This window comes from Hemiscyllium ocellatum, chromosome 18 (assembly GCF_020745735.1).
Source record: "Hemiscyllium ocellatum isolate sHemOce1 chromosome 18, sHemOce1.pat.X.cur, whole genome shotgun sequence".
In the NCBI taxonomy this organism is placed as follows: domain Eukaryota; kingdom Metazoa; phylum Chordata; class Chondrichthyes; order Orectolobiformes; family Hemiscylliidae; genus Hemiscyllium; species Hemiscyllium ocellatum.
Window position 1 is genome coordinate 50,422,720 of NC_083418.1, and position 13,340 is coordinate 50,436,059.

Below are 13,340 nucleotides of genomic sequence, written 5' to 3' on the forward strand. Positions count from 1 at the left end.
TGTCAATATTTAGGAGTCCCAACAGCAACTCCCTCCCGACTGTATGTCCACTTTGCCCTGTTCTGTTACGTCTGTCCTTCTGTTAGATTCGAACACTCACCCAGGGATGATGATAGTGATGTTGGTGTCTTTAAGGTATAATTCCATGAGCATGACCACATCAGGCTGTTATTTGACTAGTCTGTGAGATTTCCCTCTCAAACTTCGCACAGGCATCCAGAAGTATGCAGGGCTTTGCAGGATTAGACAAGGATGTTTGTTGCTGTGATTTCTGATGCGTAGACAGGGCCGAGTAGCCTATCCAGTTTTATTCATTTTTGCCATTTTAGTGTCTGACACAACTGAGTGACATGCTGTGCCATTTCAGAGGCAAGTTAAAAGGCAAGCATGTTGCTGTTGGTCTGTGTTCATGTGTGGGTCAGACTGGGTAAGGATGGCAGATTTCTTTCCCTGAAGCAGAACTTTAAACAGATGTTTTTAATAACAATTGGCAGTGTTTCTACATTTACAATAATATTTTATAATTTCAGATTTATTAATTGATTTTTATATTTCAGCTGATAGTGTTCAAACCACGGTCCCATTGACTACAGCCTCTGCAGTACTAGTCCAGTGCATTAGTATTATGACACTACTTCCCATTAGTTGGGACTGGTAGGTTTTAAGCAAATGAATAGGGGATGGGGAAGAAGAAACAAAATTAAGTTCTGTCATAAGATGGAGGGCAGGAGAAATGAAACACCAAGAGGCTTCTGAGTGCAAGACTAGAGAGTGTGGTAATGGGACAAGTAAAGAAACAATAGGAGTGTTTTGGAAAAGATGTGAATGGCTGAATCATGGGTGACCAAATGGCAGAGAAAGAGCAGGAAGACAATTCAGGTGTCCCCTGCAGTAACGTCCCTCCAAAATAGGTATACCATTTTGGATACTGTTCGGGGAAATGGCTCACCAGGGGAAGGCAGCAGTAGCCAGGTTCATGGCACTGTGGCTGGCTCTGCTGTTCAGAAGGGTGGGAAAAAGAGTGTGAAAGGGCTATACTCATAGGGGATTCAATTGTAAGGGGAGTAGATAGGCGGTTCTATGGTCGAAAACGAGACTCCCAAATGGTATGTTGCCTCCCAGGTGCAGGGTCAGGGATGTCTTGGATCAGCTGCAGAAAATTTTCAAGTGGGATAGTGAACAGCCAGTTATTGTGGTGCATATAGGCACCAATGATATAGGTAAAAAAATGGGATGAGGTTCTACAAGCAGAATTTAGGGAATTAGGAACCAAGTTAAAAAGTAGGACCTCAGAGGTAGTAATCTCAGGATTGCTACCAGTGCCATGTGCTAGTCAGGGTAGGAATGATGGAATAAGCTGAATGAATGAGTGGTTGAGAGATGGGCAGGAGGGAGTGGTTCAGATTTTTGGGACATTGGGACTGGTTCTGAGCGAGATGGGACTATTTCAAATTGGACGGTCTACAGACAGGAACCAGTGTCCTTAGGGGTGCTTCTGTTAACGCTGTTGGGGAAGGTTTAAGCTAATGTCATGGGGATGGGAACCAAATGAGGAGGTTAGTGGACAGGAAAGAGGGAGTAACTAAAGCTCATAAAGAAATAGATAATGTAGTCAGCGTGACAAAGGGGAAGAGTAGGCAGGGAGCAGATGATGAACGCAAAGGGACTGGTGGTCTGAGGTGCATTTGTTTTAATGCAAGAAGTATGGTAAGTGAGGCAGATTAACTCAGGGCTTGGATTAGTACCTGGGAGTATGATGTTATTGCTATTACTGAGATTTGGTTGAGGGAAGGGCATAATTGGCAGCTAATTATCCCAGGATATCGATGCTTCAGGCAGGACAGAGGGGGAGGTAAAAGGGGTATAGGAGTTGCACTACTGGTCAAAGAAGATATCACAGCTGTGCTGAAGGAGGGCACAATAGAAGACTCGAGCAGTGAGGCAATATGGGCAGAGCTCAGAAATAGGAAGGGTGCGGTAACAATGTTCGGGCTATACTACAGGTCTCCCAACAGCAAACGTGAGATAGAGGTACAAATATGTAAACAGATCATGGAAAGATGTAGGAGCAATAGAGTGATGGTGATAGGAGATTTTAATTTTCCCAACATTGACTGGGATTCACTTAGTGTTAGAGGTCTGGATGGAGCAGAATTTGTAAGGAGCATCCAAGAGGGTTTTCTTGAGCAGTATGTACATAAGTTTAGGGTGAGAGGGGAAAGATATAAAGGAGACCTAAGGGGCAACTTTTTCACGCAGAGGGTGGTACATGTATGGAATGAGGTGCCAGAGGATGTGGCGGAGGCTGGTACAATTGCAACATTTAAGAGGCATTTTGATGGGTATATGAATAGGAAGGGTTTGGAGGGATATGACCCGCGTGCTGGCAGTTGGGACTAGATTGGGTTGGGATATCTGGTCGGCATGGATGGGTTGGACCGTGCTGTTACATCTCAATGACTCAATGTAAATAGTCCATGCTGTTTCCATACTGTTACATCTCTATGACTCAATGTAAATAGTCCAACTTGGGAGGGGGGCCAAATTGGACCTGGTGTTGGGAAATGAGCCCGTCCAGGTGGTTGAAGTTTCAGTGGAGGATTACCTTGGGAATAGTGATCAAAATTCCATAAGTCTTAGAATACCCATGGACAAAGACAAGAGTGGTTCTAAAGGAAGAGTGCTAAACTGGGGGAACGTCAACTATACCAAAATTAAGCAGGAGCTTGGGAATGTGGCTTGGGAGCAGCTGTTTGAATGTAAGTACACATTCGACATGTGGGAGGCTTTTAAAGAGAGGTTGATTAGAGTTTAGGAGAAATATGTTCCTGTGAAAATGAGGGATAGAAATGGAAAGGTTAGGAACCATGGATCAAAGGTGAAATTGAGACTAGCTAAAAGGATAAAGGATGCATACATAAGGTCTAGGCGACTGAAGACAGATGAAGCTTTGGAAGAATATTGGGATTATAGGACCAATGTGAAATGAGAAATTAAGAGGGCTAAAAGGGATCATGAGATATCCTTAGCAAACAGGGTTAAGGAAAATCCCAAAGCCTTTTATTCATACATAAGGAGCAAGAGGGTAGCCAGAGAATGGGCTAGCCCACTCAAGAACAAAGGAGGAAAGTTATGTGTGGAGTCAGAGAAAATGGGTGAGATTCTTAATGAGTACTTTGCATTTGCATTCACTGAGGAAAGGGACATGGCGGATGTTGAGGTTAGGGATAGATGCTTGATTACTCTAGGTCAAGTCAGCATAAGGAGGAAGGAAGTGTTGAGTATTCTAAAAGGCATTAAGGTGGACAAGTCCCCAGGTCCGGATGGGATCTTTCCCAGGTTACTGAGGGAAGTGAGAGAGGAAATGGCTGGGGCTTTAACAGATATCTTTGCAGCATCCTTTGACACAGGTCAGATTGTAGAGGACTGGAGAATTGCTAATCTTGTCCCCTTGTTTAAGAAGGGTAGCAGGGATAATCAAGGTAATTACAGACCTTTGAGCTTGATGTCAGTGGTAGGGAAGCTGCTGGAGAAGCCACTGAGGGATAGGATATATTCATAAATGGAAAAAAATGGACTTATCAGTGATAGGCAACATGATTTTGTGCAGGGAAGGTCATGTCTTACAAATCTAATAGAATTCTTTGAGGAGATGACAAAGTTGATTGATGAGGGAAGAGATGTGGATGTCATTTACATGGACTTTAGTAAGGCGTTTGATAAGGTTCCCCATGATAGGCTGATGGAGAAGGTGAAGTTGCATGGGGTTTCTAGCTAGATGGATAGAGAACTGGCTGAGCAACAGGAGATAGAGAGTAGTAGTGGAAGGGAGTTTCTCAAAATGGAGACCTGTGACCAGTGGTGTTCCACAGGCATCTGTGCTGGGATGACTGTTGTTTGTGATATATAAACATAAATGATTTGGAGGAAGGTGTAGGTTGCCTGATTAGCAAGTTTGCAGATGACACTAAGATTGGTGGAGTAGCAGATAGTGAAGGGGACTGTCGGAGAATACAGCAGAATATAGATAGATTGAAGAGTTGGGCAGAGAAATGGCAGATGGAGTTCAATCTGGGCAAATGCAAGGTAATGCATTTCGGAAGATCCAATTCAACAGTGAACTATACAGTAAATGGAAACATCCTGGGGAAAATTGATGTACAGAGAGATCTGGGTGTTCAGGTCCATTGTTCCCTGAAGGTGGCAATGCAGGTCAATAGAGTGGTCAAGAAGGCATATGGCATGCTTTCCTTCATCGGATGGGGTATTGAGTACAAGAGTTTGCAGGTCACGTTACAGTTGTATAAGACTTTGGTTTGGCCACATTTAGAATGTTGTATGCAGTTCTGGTTGCCACATTGCCAAAAAGATGTGGATGCTTTGGAGAGGGTGCAGAGGAGGTTCACTAGGATGTTGCCTGCTATGGAGGGTGCTAGCTATAAAGAGAAATTGACTAGATTAGAATTATTTTCATTAGAAAGACGGAGGTTGAGGGGGGACCTGATTGAGGTCTACCAAATCATAAGAGGTATAGACTGGGTGGAGAGCAAGAAGCTTTTTCCCAGTGTAGAGTACTCGGTTACTAGGGATCTCAAGTTCAGAATGAGAGGGGAAAAGTTTAGGGGAGATATGGAAAGTTCTTCACGCAGTGGGTGGTGGGTGCCTGGAACGCATTGTCAGCAGAAATGGTAGGGGTGGGAACAGTAGCATAATTGAAGATGTATCTAGACAGATACATGAATAAGCAGGGAGTAAAAGGATACAGTTGCTTAGAAAATAGGTGGCAGGTTTCGATAGAGGATCTGGATTGGTGCAGGCTTGGAGGGCCGAAGGGCCTGTTCCTGTGTTGTAATTTTCTTTGTTCTTTTGTTCTTTGTTGATGCACAGATTTGCCCAAAAACAAAGAAAGGGGAAAGCAAAATAATAAATCTAAAACCAAAGGTGACAGATGTTTTTGATGAGTCAAATTTTGATACATCAAATTCATCGAAATTTATAAAATAGCAATCAAAAAGGTTACAGTTTCAGTAACACAACACCCATTTACTTTCAGCACTCACATGCTGTATCTGTTACTTTCAGTAGCTGACATTTTAAGTGATTTTCAATTTTAACATATGTAGTTTAATTATTTTTTATCCAGTTGCTGCAATGCAAGGGACAGAATTCCGTAGCGTTGCAGTTTGAGATTCCCTGCTCAAATGTTGTTTATTTTGATTTTTCTCAGTCGGGAAGAACTACACTTCAGATTGGAGAAGGACTCCCTACCGACAAAGCAACCCTAATAGTAGTTCACACGGATGGAAGCATTGTGGAAACTACTGGGCTGAAAACACCCAGTGCACCTATCACTCCAGGTAATGTCCTATGCTGCTCACTTCTCAGTAGAAGGAGTGCTTGCTGTGGGATTGATTTTCCAGGAGAACTGCATGGAAAGGTTAAAAATCATACACCAGGTTATAGTCCAACAAGTTTAATTGAAAGCACTAGCTTTCGGAGTGCTTTGACTTCATCAGGTGGTTGTGGATTTCACAATTGTAAGACACAGAATATATAGCAAAAGTCTACAGTGTGATGTAACTGAAATTATACATTAAAAAATACCATGAAAATACCAAATCATGCATGGAAAGGAGCACTCCTTGGAGATTATGATTTAAGATTAAATGTGATTGATTTCCTATTCATGGGCAGTACCTGTCTTTTTTTAAACAACTCAGATTTTATGTCTTCAAGATCACCTTGAACTACCTCTCTCTGACTCTGCAACTCATGCCCCCTTCATTACAAACTTAATAACCACTTGCATTTCTACATCAAAACATCCAGAGTTGCTTCACAAGAACATCATTGAACAAAACATTATTACCAAACACCACACAAATGATATTAAGAGTGTGCAAAACTTGATCAAATAGGTGGCTTTTAAGAAGTGGTTTTAATATTGGAGAGTTTAGAGGGTGAAATTCCGGACATTAGCGCCTTAGCAAATAATGGCATGATTCAAATCAACTGTGTGCAAATGGCCAAGTATCTCTGAGGATCATAGGGCTGGTAAAGGTAAGATATGGAGTAGCTACACCATAAAGTACCATAAATTAAGTTTTGGATCCACCAATTTTCACATATTTGTTTACAGCACTTTTTAACTTTTTTCCTGATTGTAAGCTTGCCATATGTTCTTCCTTGCTGTTTTAAAATGAAGATTTATCACATTCCTGTAAGGATATGATAATAAAAGGTACAAAACGTTATTTAGGCTACAATTAGAATACTGCATTTATGATGAGCTTGGGAACTTTTTTTATTAAAGGGAATTTTGTTTGACAAATCTGAGCTATTTTTGAGGATGTACATTTAGAACATAGAACATTACAGTGCAGTACAGGCCCTTCGGCCCTCGATGTTACATCGCCCTGTCATACTAATCTGAAGCCCATCCCACCTACACTATTCCATGTACGTCCATTTGCCTGTCCAATGATGATTTAAATGCACTTAAACTTGGTGCATCTACTACCATTGCAGGCAAAGCATTCCATACCCTTACTACTCTCTGAGTAAAGACATTACCTCTGACAACTGTCTTATACCTATCTCCCCTCACTTTAAAGTTGTGTCCCCTCATGTTTGCCATCCCCATACTTGGAAAAAGGTTCTCCCTGTCCACCCTATCTAACCCTCTGATAATCTTGTATGTCTGTATTAAGTTACCTCTCAACCTTCTTCTCTCTAATGCGAACAGCCTTAAGGCCCCTAGCCTTTCCTCGTAAGACATTCCTTCCATACCAGGCAATATCCTAGTAAATCTCCTCTGTACCCTTTCCAAAGCTTCCACATTCTTTTTATAATGCGGTGACCAGAACTGTACACAACACTCCAGGTGTAGCTGTACCAGAGCTTTGTACAGCTGCAGCATAACCTCCTGGTTCTGGAACTCAATCCCTCTATTAATAAAGGCCAAAACACTGTATACCTTCTTAACAACCCTGTCAACCTGGGTGGCAACTTTCAGGGATCTGTGTACATGGACACCAAGATCTCTCTGCTCATCTGCACTCCCAAGAATCCTACCATTAGCCCAGTACTTTGCATTCCGATTACTCCAGCCAAAGTGTATCACCTCACACTGGTCCACATTAAACTCCATTTGCCACCTCTCAGCCCAGCTCTGCATCCTATCTGTGTCTCTCTGCAACCTACTACGTCCTTCGTCACTATCCACAACTCCACAGACCTTAGTGTCATCCGCAAATTACTAACCCACCCTTCTAAGCCCTCATCCAGGTCATTTATAAAGATGACAAACCGCAGTGGACCCAACACCGACCCTTGCAGTACGCCACTACTAACTGGACACCAAGATGAACATGTTCCATCAACTACAACCCTCTGTTTTCTTTCATCAAGCCAATTACTGATCCAAACTCCCACAATCCCATTCCTCTGTATTTTGTATAATAGCCTGCTGTGGGGAACCTTATCGAATGCCTTGCTGAAATCCATATCCATCTCATCTACCTGTTTGGTCACTTTGTCAAAAAAGTCAATAAGATTCGTTAGGCATGACCTACCCTTCACAAAACTGTGCTGACTGTCCCTGATCAGATTATTCTTTTCAAGATGGTTATAAATTCTATCTCACATAACCTTTTCCAACACTTTATCAACAACTGAAGTGAGTTTATCACTGGTCTGTAATTACCAGGGTTGTCTCTACTACCCTTTTTGAACAAGGGAACCACATTTGCTATCCTCCAGTCCTTAGGCACTATTCCTGTAGATGATGATTTGAAGATCAATGCCAAAGGCTCGGCACTCTCTTCCTTTGCTTCCCAGAGGATCCTAGGATAGATCCCTTCTGGACCAAGGGACTTGTCTATTTTCTCACACTGCAGTATTTCTAATACCTCTTCCGTGTGAACCTCAATCTCTTCTAGTCGAGATGCAAGTATCTCTGTATCTTCCTCGCCAACATTTTCATTTTCTATAGTGAACACTGTCGCAAGATATTTATTTAGTGCTTCCCCTATCTCCTCTGACTCCACACACAATTCTCGTCATTCTTTTATTCCTGACATACCTATGAAAAGCCTTGGGGTTAATCCTGATCCTATCTGCCAACAACTTCTCATATCCCCTCCTGGCTCTTCTGAGCCCTCTTTTTGATCTTTCCTGACTTCCTTGTAACCCTCAAGCGCTGTAACTGAGTTTTCACATTTTGTCCTAACATAAGTCTTCTTCTTCTTCTTCTTCCTCTTCTTCCTCTTCTTCCTCTTCTTCCCCTTCTTCCCCTTCTTCTTCTTCTTCTTCTTCTTCTTCTTCTTCTTCTTCTTCTTCCTCTTCCTCACAGGTACATACTTATCTAGGACTTTTTCCTTGAATAAGCTCCACATTTTTATCGTGCTCAGCCCCTGCAGTTTCCTTCCCCATTCTACACTTCCTAAATCTTTCCAAATTGCATCGTAATTTCCCTTCCCCCAGCTGTAACTCCTGCTCAGTGGAGTACACCTATCCCTTTCCATCAGTAAACCTGACAGAATTATGATCGCTGTCTCCAAAGTGCTCATCTACTTCCAAATTTAATACCTGGCCAGGCTCGTTACCCAGTACTAAATCTAAAGTGGCTTCGCCCCTTGTAGGCCTATCTACATACTGTGTCAGGAAGCCCTCCTGCACACACTGGACAAAACTGACCCATCTATAGTACTCGTACTGTAGTGATCCCAGTCAATATTTGGATAGTTGAAGTCCCCCATGACAACTACCCTGCCTCTCTCACTCCTATCGAGAATCATCTTTGCTATCCTTTCCTCTACATCTCTGGGACTATTCGGAGGCCTATAGCAAACTCCCAGCATGGTGACTTCTCCTTTGCTGTTTCTAACCTCAGCCCAGACTACCTCAGTTAACGAGTCCCCAAACATCCTTTCTACAACTGTAATATTGTCACACCTCCCCCTCTTTTACCATCTTCTCTGTTCTTACTGAAACATCTGAATCCCGGAACCTGCAACAGCCATTCCTGTCCCTGTTTGATCCATGTCTCTGTAATGGCCACAATATCGAAGTCCCAGGAACCAACCCATGCTGCCAGTTCACCCACTTTATTTCGGATGCTCCTCGCATTGAAATACACACGCTTCAAACCAGGTTCTTGCTTGCCACTGTCAGATACTTGATTTGGGACCTCCCTACTCTCATCCTCTTCTGTACCTGTCCTACAATTTTGGTTCCCATCCCCCTGCTGTATTAGTTTAAATCCACCTTTAATAGCTTTAGCGAATTTCCCACCCAGGATATTGGTACCCCTCTGGTTTAGATGAAGACCATCTTGCTTGTAGAGGTCCCATCTATCCCAGAAAGAGCTCCAATTATCCAAAAACCTGAAACCCTCCCTCCTGCGCCATCCCTGTAGCCACGTGTTCAACTCCTTTCTCTCCCTATTCCTTACCTCACTAGCACGTGGCACGGGCAGCAAACCAGAGAAAACAACTCTGTTTGTCCTAGCTCTAAGCTTTCATCCTAGCTCCCTGAATTTCTGCTCAAGTCCCCAATGTGGACCACGACTTGGGGCTGCTCTTTCTCCCCCTGAAGGATCCCAAAAACACGATCAGGGACATCACGAACCCTGGCACCCAGGAGGCAATACACTAACCGTGAGTCTCTCTCGTCCCCACAGAACCTCCTATGTGTCCCCCTAACTATCGAGTCCCCAATGACTACTGCTCTGCTTCTCTTCCCCCTTCCCTTCTGAGCAGCAGGTGCCCCACTGCTTTCCCCTGGTAAGTCATCCCCCCCCCCCCCCCCACAGTATCCAAAATGGTTTATTTATTATTGAGGGGAATGGCCACAGGGGATCCCTGCACTGCCTGCCGGTTCCCTTTCTGTCCCCTGATTGTCACCCATCTTTCTTTTTCTTTTATCTGGCGAGTGACTACCTTTCTAAGTCCTGTCAATAACCCCCCTGCCTCCCGAATGATCCAAAGTTCATCCAACTCCAGCTCCAGTTCCCTAACGCGGTTTTCAAGGAGCTGGTGTTGGGTGCACTTCCCACAGATGTAGTCAGCAGGGACACTACTGGTGAGCCTTACTTCCCACTTTCTGCAGGAGGAACATTCCCACTGTTCTAACTCTCGAAGTGACTACTAAAAAAAAAATTAGGAAATAAACTATTTACCTTATCTTGTCAATCTGGCTCCCACAACTTTTTTTTAGGTTAGAGGAGGAGGATGGGTGGGAGACACTACCCGAGTAGTGTCGCGGGTAACACAACCACGCAAATATAACCTGTTCTACTTGCCCTTCCCAGAAGTCCTTTGCTCGCCCCTTCCTCGCTGGCCTGAATCTAAGAAATTTAAATATACTTACCGGCCTTCACGACAATCACCTCACACCAACGTCACCTCCTCCCGGCTCTCGCTGCTCCGAAGTAGGTGGATAAAAGAGCCAGCATTTCCAAGTGGCACTCAAAGTGCTATACAAAATAAGGAATGATGGAGTTAGAAATTTATATATTAGCATGGATGCAGCATTGGTTATTAGGGAGCGGAGAGTATGAATAGATGTTAATTGGTTTTAAGTTAGTCAGTAGTCAGTTGGCAGACTATAAGTGGTGGTGTCCTGCAAGGAAAAGTAACAGAGCTTCAACAGTTTACACTCTGTATCAATAATTTAGATGAAGTTATGGATCCATGTTTGCTGACAGTGCAAAACTAGGTTGAATGTACATTGTGATAAGGACAGAGAGGCTGTGGAGATATAGACAACTTGAGTGAGCAGGCAACAAGGCAGCAGATGGAGTATAACATGGGAAGTGTGAGGTTATTAACCTTATTAGTAAGAATGGAAAAGCAGACATTCTTTGAAAGATATGAAACTTTTAAATGTTTATAGTGAGAGACACTACTTTATGAGCTGCTAGGATCCCAACTGATATTACAGCTGAAATCTGTCTTGATTGATCAACAAAACAGAACATTATTACACATAAAGAAAGAAAAAGTAAAACAAAAAATAAATTGTGCTATATAAGTATAATACACTGTTTGAAAATTTTCAAAAATACTCAGCAAAATGAAATACTATCCCAACATAATCACTTTAGAGCTATTAATCAAAGTCCAGAGAAATTTTCCTTCCAAACTAAATCTGCAGCTTTGACTTAACGGCTTATTTCCAGTTCCTGTCCCAAGCTGTGAAGCATATTTCATGAATGCACAAACTTTGTCAGCTTTGAATAACCAATGCAGGTTACCAATCACTCATGATCTAGAAGTTTCACAATAGACTTTTAGACAGAGGTAATTTATCCCTTTAACTACTCTGAATAAACTGCTTTTCCAGGAGAAACTAAAGTTTTTTCTGACCCTAGTCAGGTGAGCATTGAACTGAACCCAAAAACGTCTATGGCAGCTAATGGCTTAAGTGTTTTCCCTCTCCTGTCAGAACAAAACCTAACATAAACAAACTTCCATTATCCCTTTCATGTCCTTTCAGTCATATCCTCTGACATACCCTTGTATAAAATCTTTGTTGCAGAAAGACTGGCCTAGTTAACAGTGCCCACATCCCATGAGTGAATTTAAAAAAAAAACCTGGTTGTTTCCTCTGGCTATAACATGGGAACAGAGTTTCACTCATTGAATTCAGGGGCATGGTTGAGATACTAAATTGCTTTCACCTGTCTTTGCCAAACTGCCACAGTTGTGGTGGAAGTGATTGTTGGGGTGCTGGCTGGGGTAAAGAGGAGATAAGGTTGATTAATCATCAGGACTCCATCCATGCTAAAATGCCATATGGATTCCTGAGTTTTATAGTGATCGCATCAAGTATAAAAGCTAGAACAATTTAAAACTGTAACTCAGTAATGGTAGCCCTCAGGTTTATGTCAGGAGACAGAGTGGAAAAAAAATCAAGCTCTTATTTCTTTAATATACCAAACTTTTATTTACAAAATATTTAAGGATAGTAGTTTTAAATGTCTCAACTTTTGACAGGTTGATGGTTCCAGTGAGCTTGACAATTTATGAACTTTTTGTGCATGTTCATGTTTACTTTTATTGATGCCAAAAAGAAGTTTACCACTCCCAAAGGTGTCCAGGAATTTTATCAAAACCTATGCCCTATTTTCTTGAAGGGGTATCCTGCAACACTCAAATATATGAAGCAGAGGTTGAACTCATCACTTAAAGTCCAAAAATCATGAGGAAAAAAAAAGCACTTACAGGCATGACCAATTAATCACTGCTTCAAGTTGAATAGAAAGAAAGGTTGAGGAACTGGTCTTCCAATTGTGGACCACTTCTTGCTGCTGATAGGCTTCTGAGTAAATGGGAGGGGGTGAAGAGCTGCCTTATTGTCCTCCAGGGATTGGGAGTGTGGTTGGAGGAATAGATTGCTGCATTGAGTCTTGGGGAGATTGGAGAATTGCAAGGAGAATTGGAAGACATGGAAGTCACAAGGGGGTTCTGTGGAGTTGGAGGGTAAGCCAGGGACATGGGGAGGGAGGACATGGGGCTGGGGGTATTGGAAGTGGGCTTTAGGGAATTGGGGGGAGGGTGCTGCAATGAGGCTGGAAGGGAGAGAAAGGGAGGCCTCAAGAGATGTGAAAGAGAAAGGCAGGCTGGAAAGTAGGGGAAGAGAGAGGTTGCACATAGAGAACTGTTTCAAATTTGTCAACAATGGAAGAATCGACTGATTAGGAGTTAGGAAAATTGAAATCAAAGAGGCAATAAATCACTTGCCATTGAATTTCTAACTTAGTCCTGAATATATGCAGTTTTTTCTCTGGGAAAAAATTGCAATGGATACTCTTGATAACTACTGCATCAATTGTTAATCTTAAATCTGACATGCAGTGAAAAGGATAGTAACTGTCTGTTTAGAATATTTGAGTTTTTTTTAATTTGTGTGGGAAATACATTAGCTGTGACCTCACTAGTCTGCAGAATTTTTTTGATGGAAATTTACAATATACTGTTATTATTTTTGCAGTCTTGGGTTCTGAAGTAGACATAAATTGGCTTTGGTTTTCAGTGTTGTGAAATTCTAATCTGTTTTGCTTCAAAGACGGATCAGAAATTTGTTTGGAACAGTGAGTTAAAGACTGGTTTCCTAAGAAATTATGTCGCTTTATCTAAATGACTCAATAAACACCCGGTGAAATAATTGTTGACTGGAGTGTTTGTGACACAGAAAAAGACAGATAACCAAGGGCCACAGGCAGATTGAGTTGAGAAGAAAACACTCATTTGAGCAGAAGGACAGTTTTTAGTTTGCAGGAGTCTTCAGATCATCAGACTTGGAAGAAGTCTTCAGCTAGTTGTCTCAGAGTAGTC

At 42.3% G+C, this 13,340-nt stretch overlaps 1 protein-coding gene across 1 annotated transcript in view; it reads left to right on the forward strand.

The window, feature by feature from the left end:
* The window catches only part of deaf1 (DEAF1 transcription factor), a 73,500-nt gene that overhangs the window by 18,396 nt on the left and 41,764 nt on the right, over positions 1–13,340 (forward strand). The window contains exon 3 of the mRNA XM_060838530.1: positions 5,228–5,357. Within this exon, the coding sequence (XP_060694513.1) occupies positions 5,228–5,357 (130 nt within the window). The remainder of the gene's footprint in view (positions 1–5,227; positions 5,358–13,340) is intronic.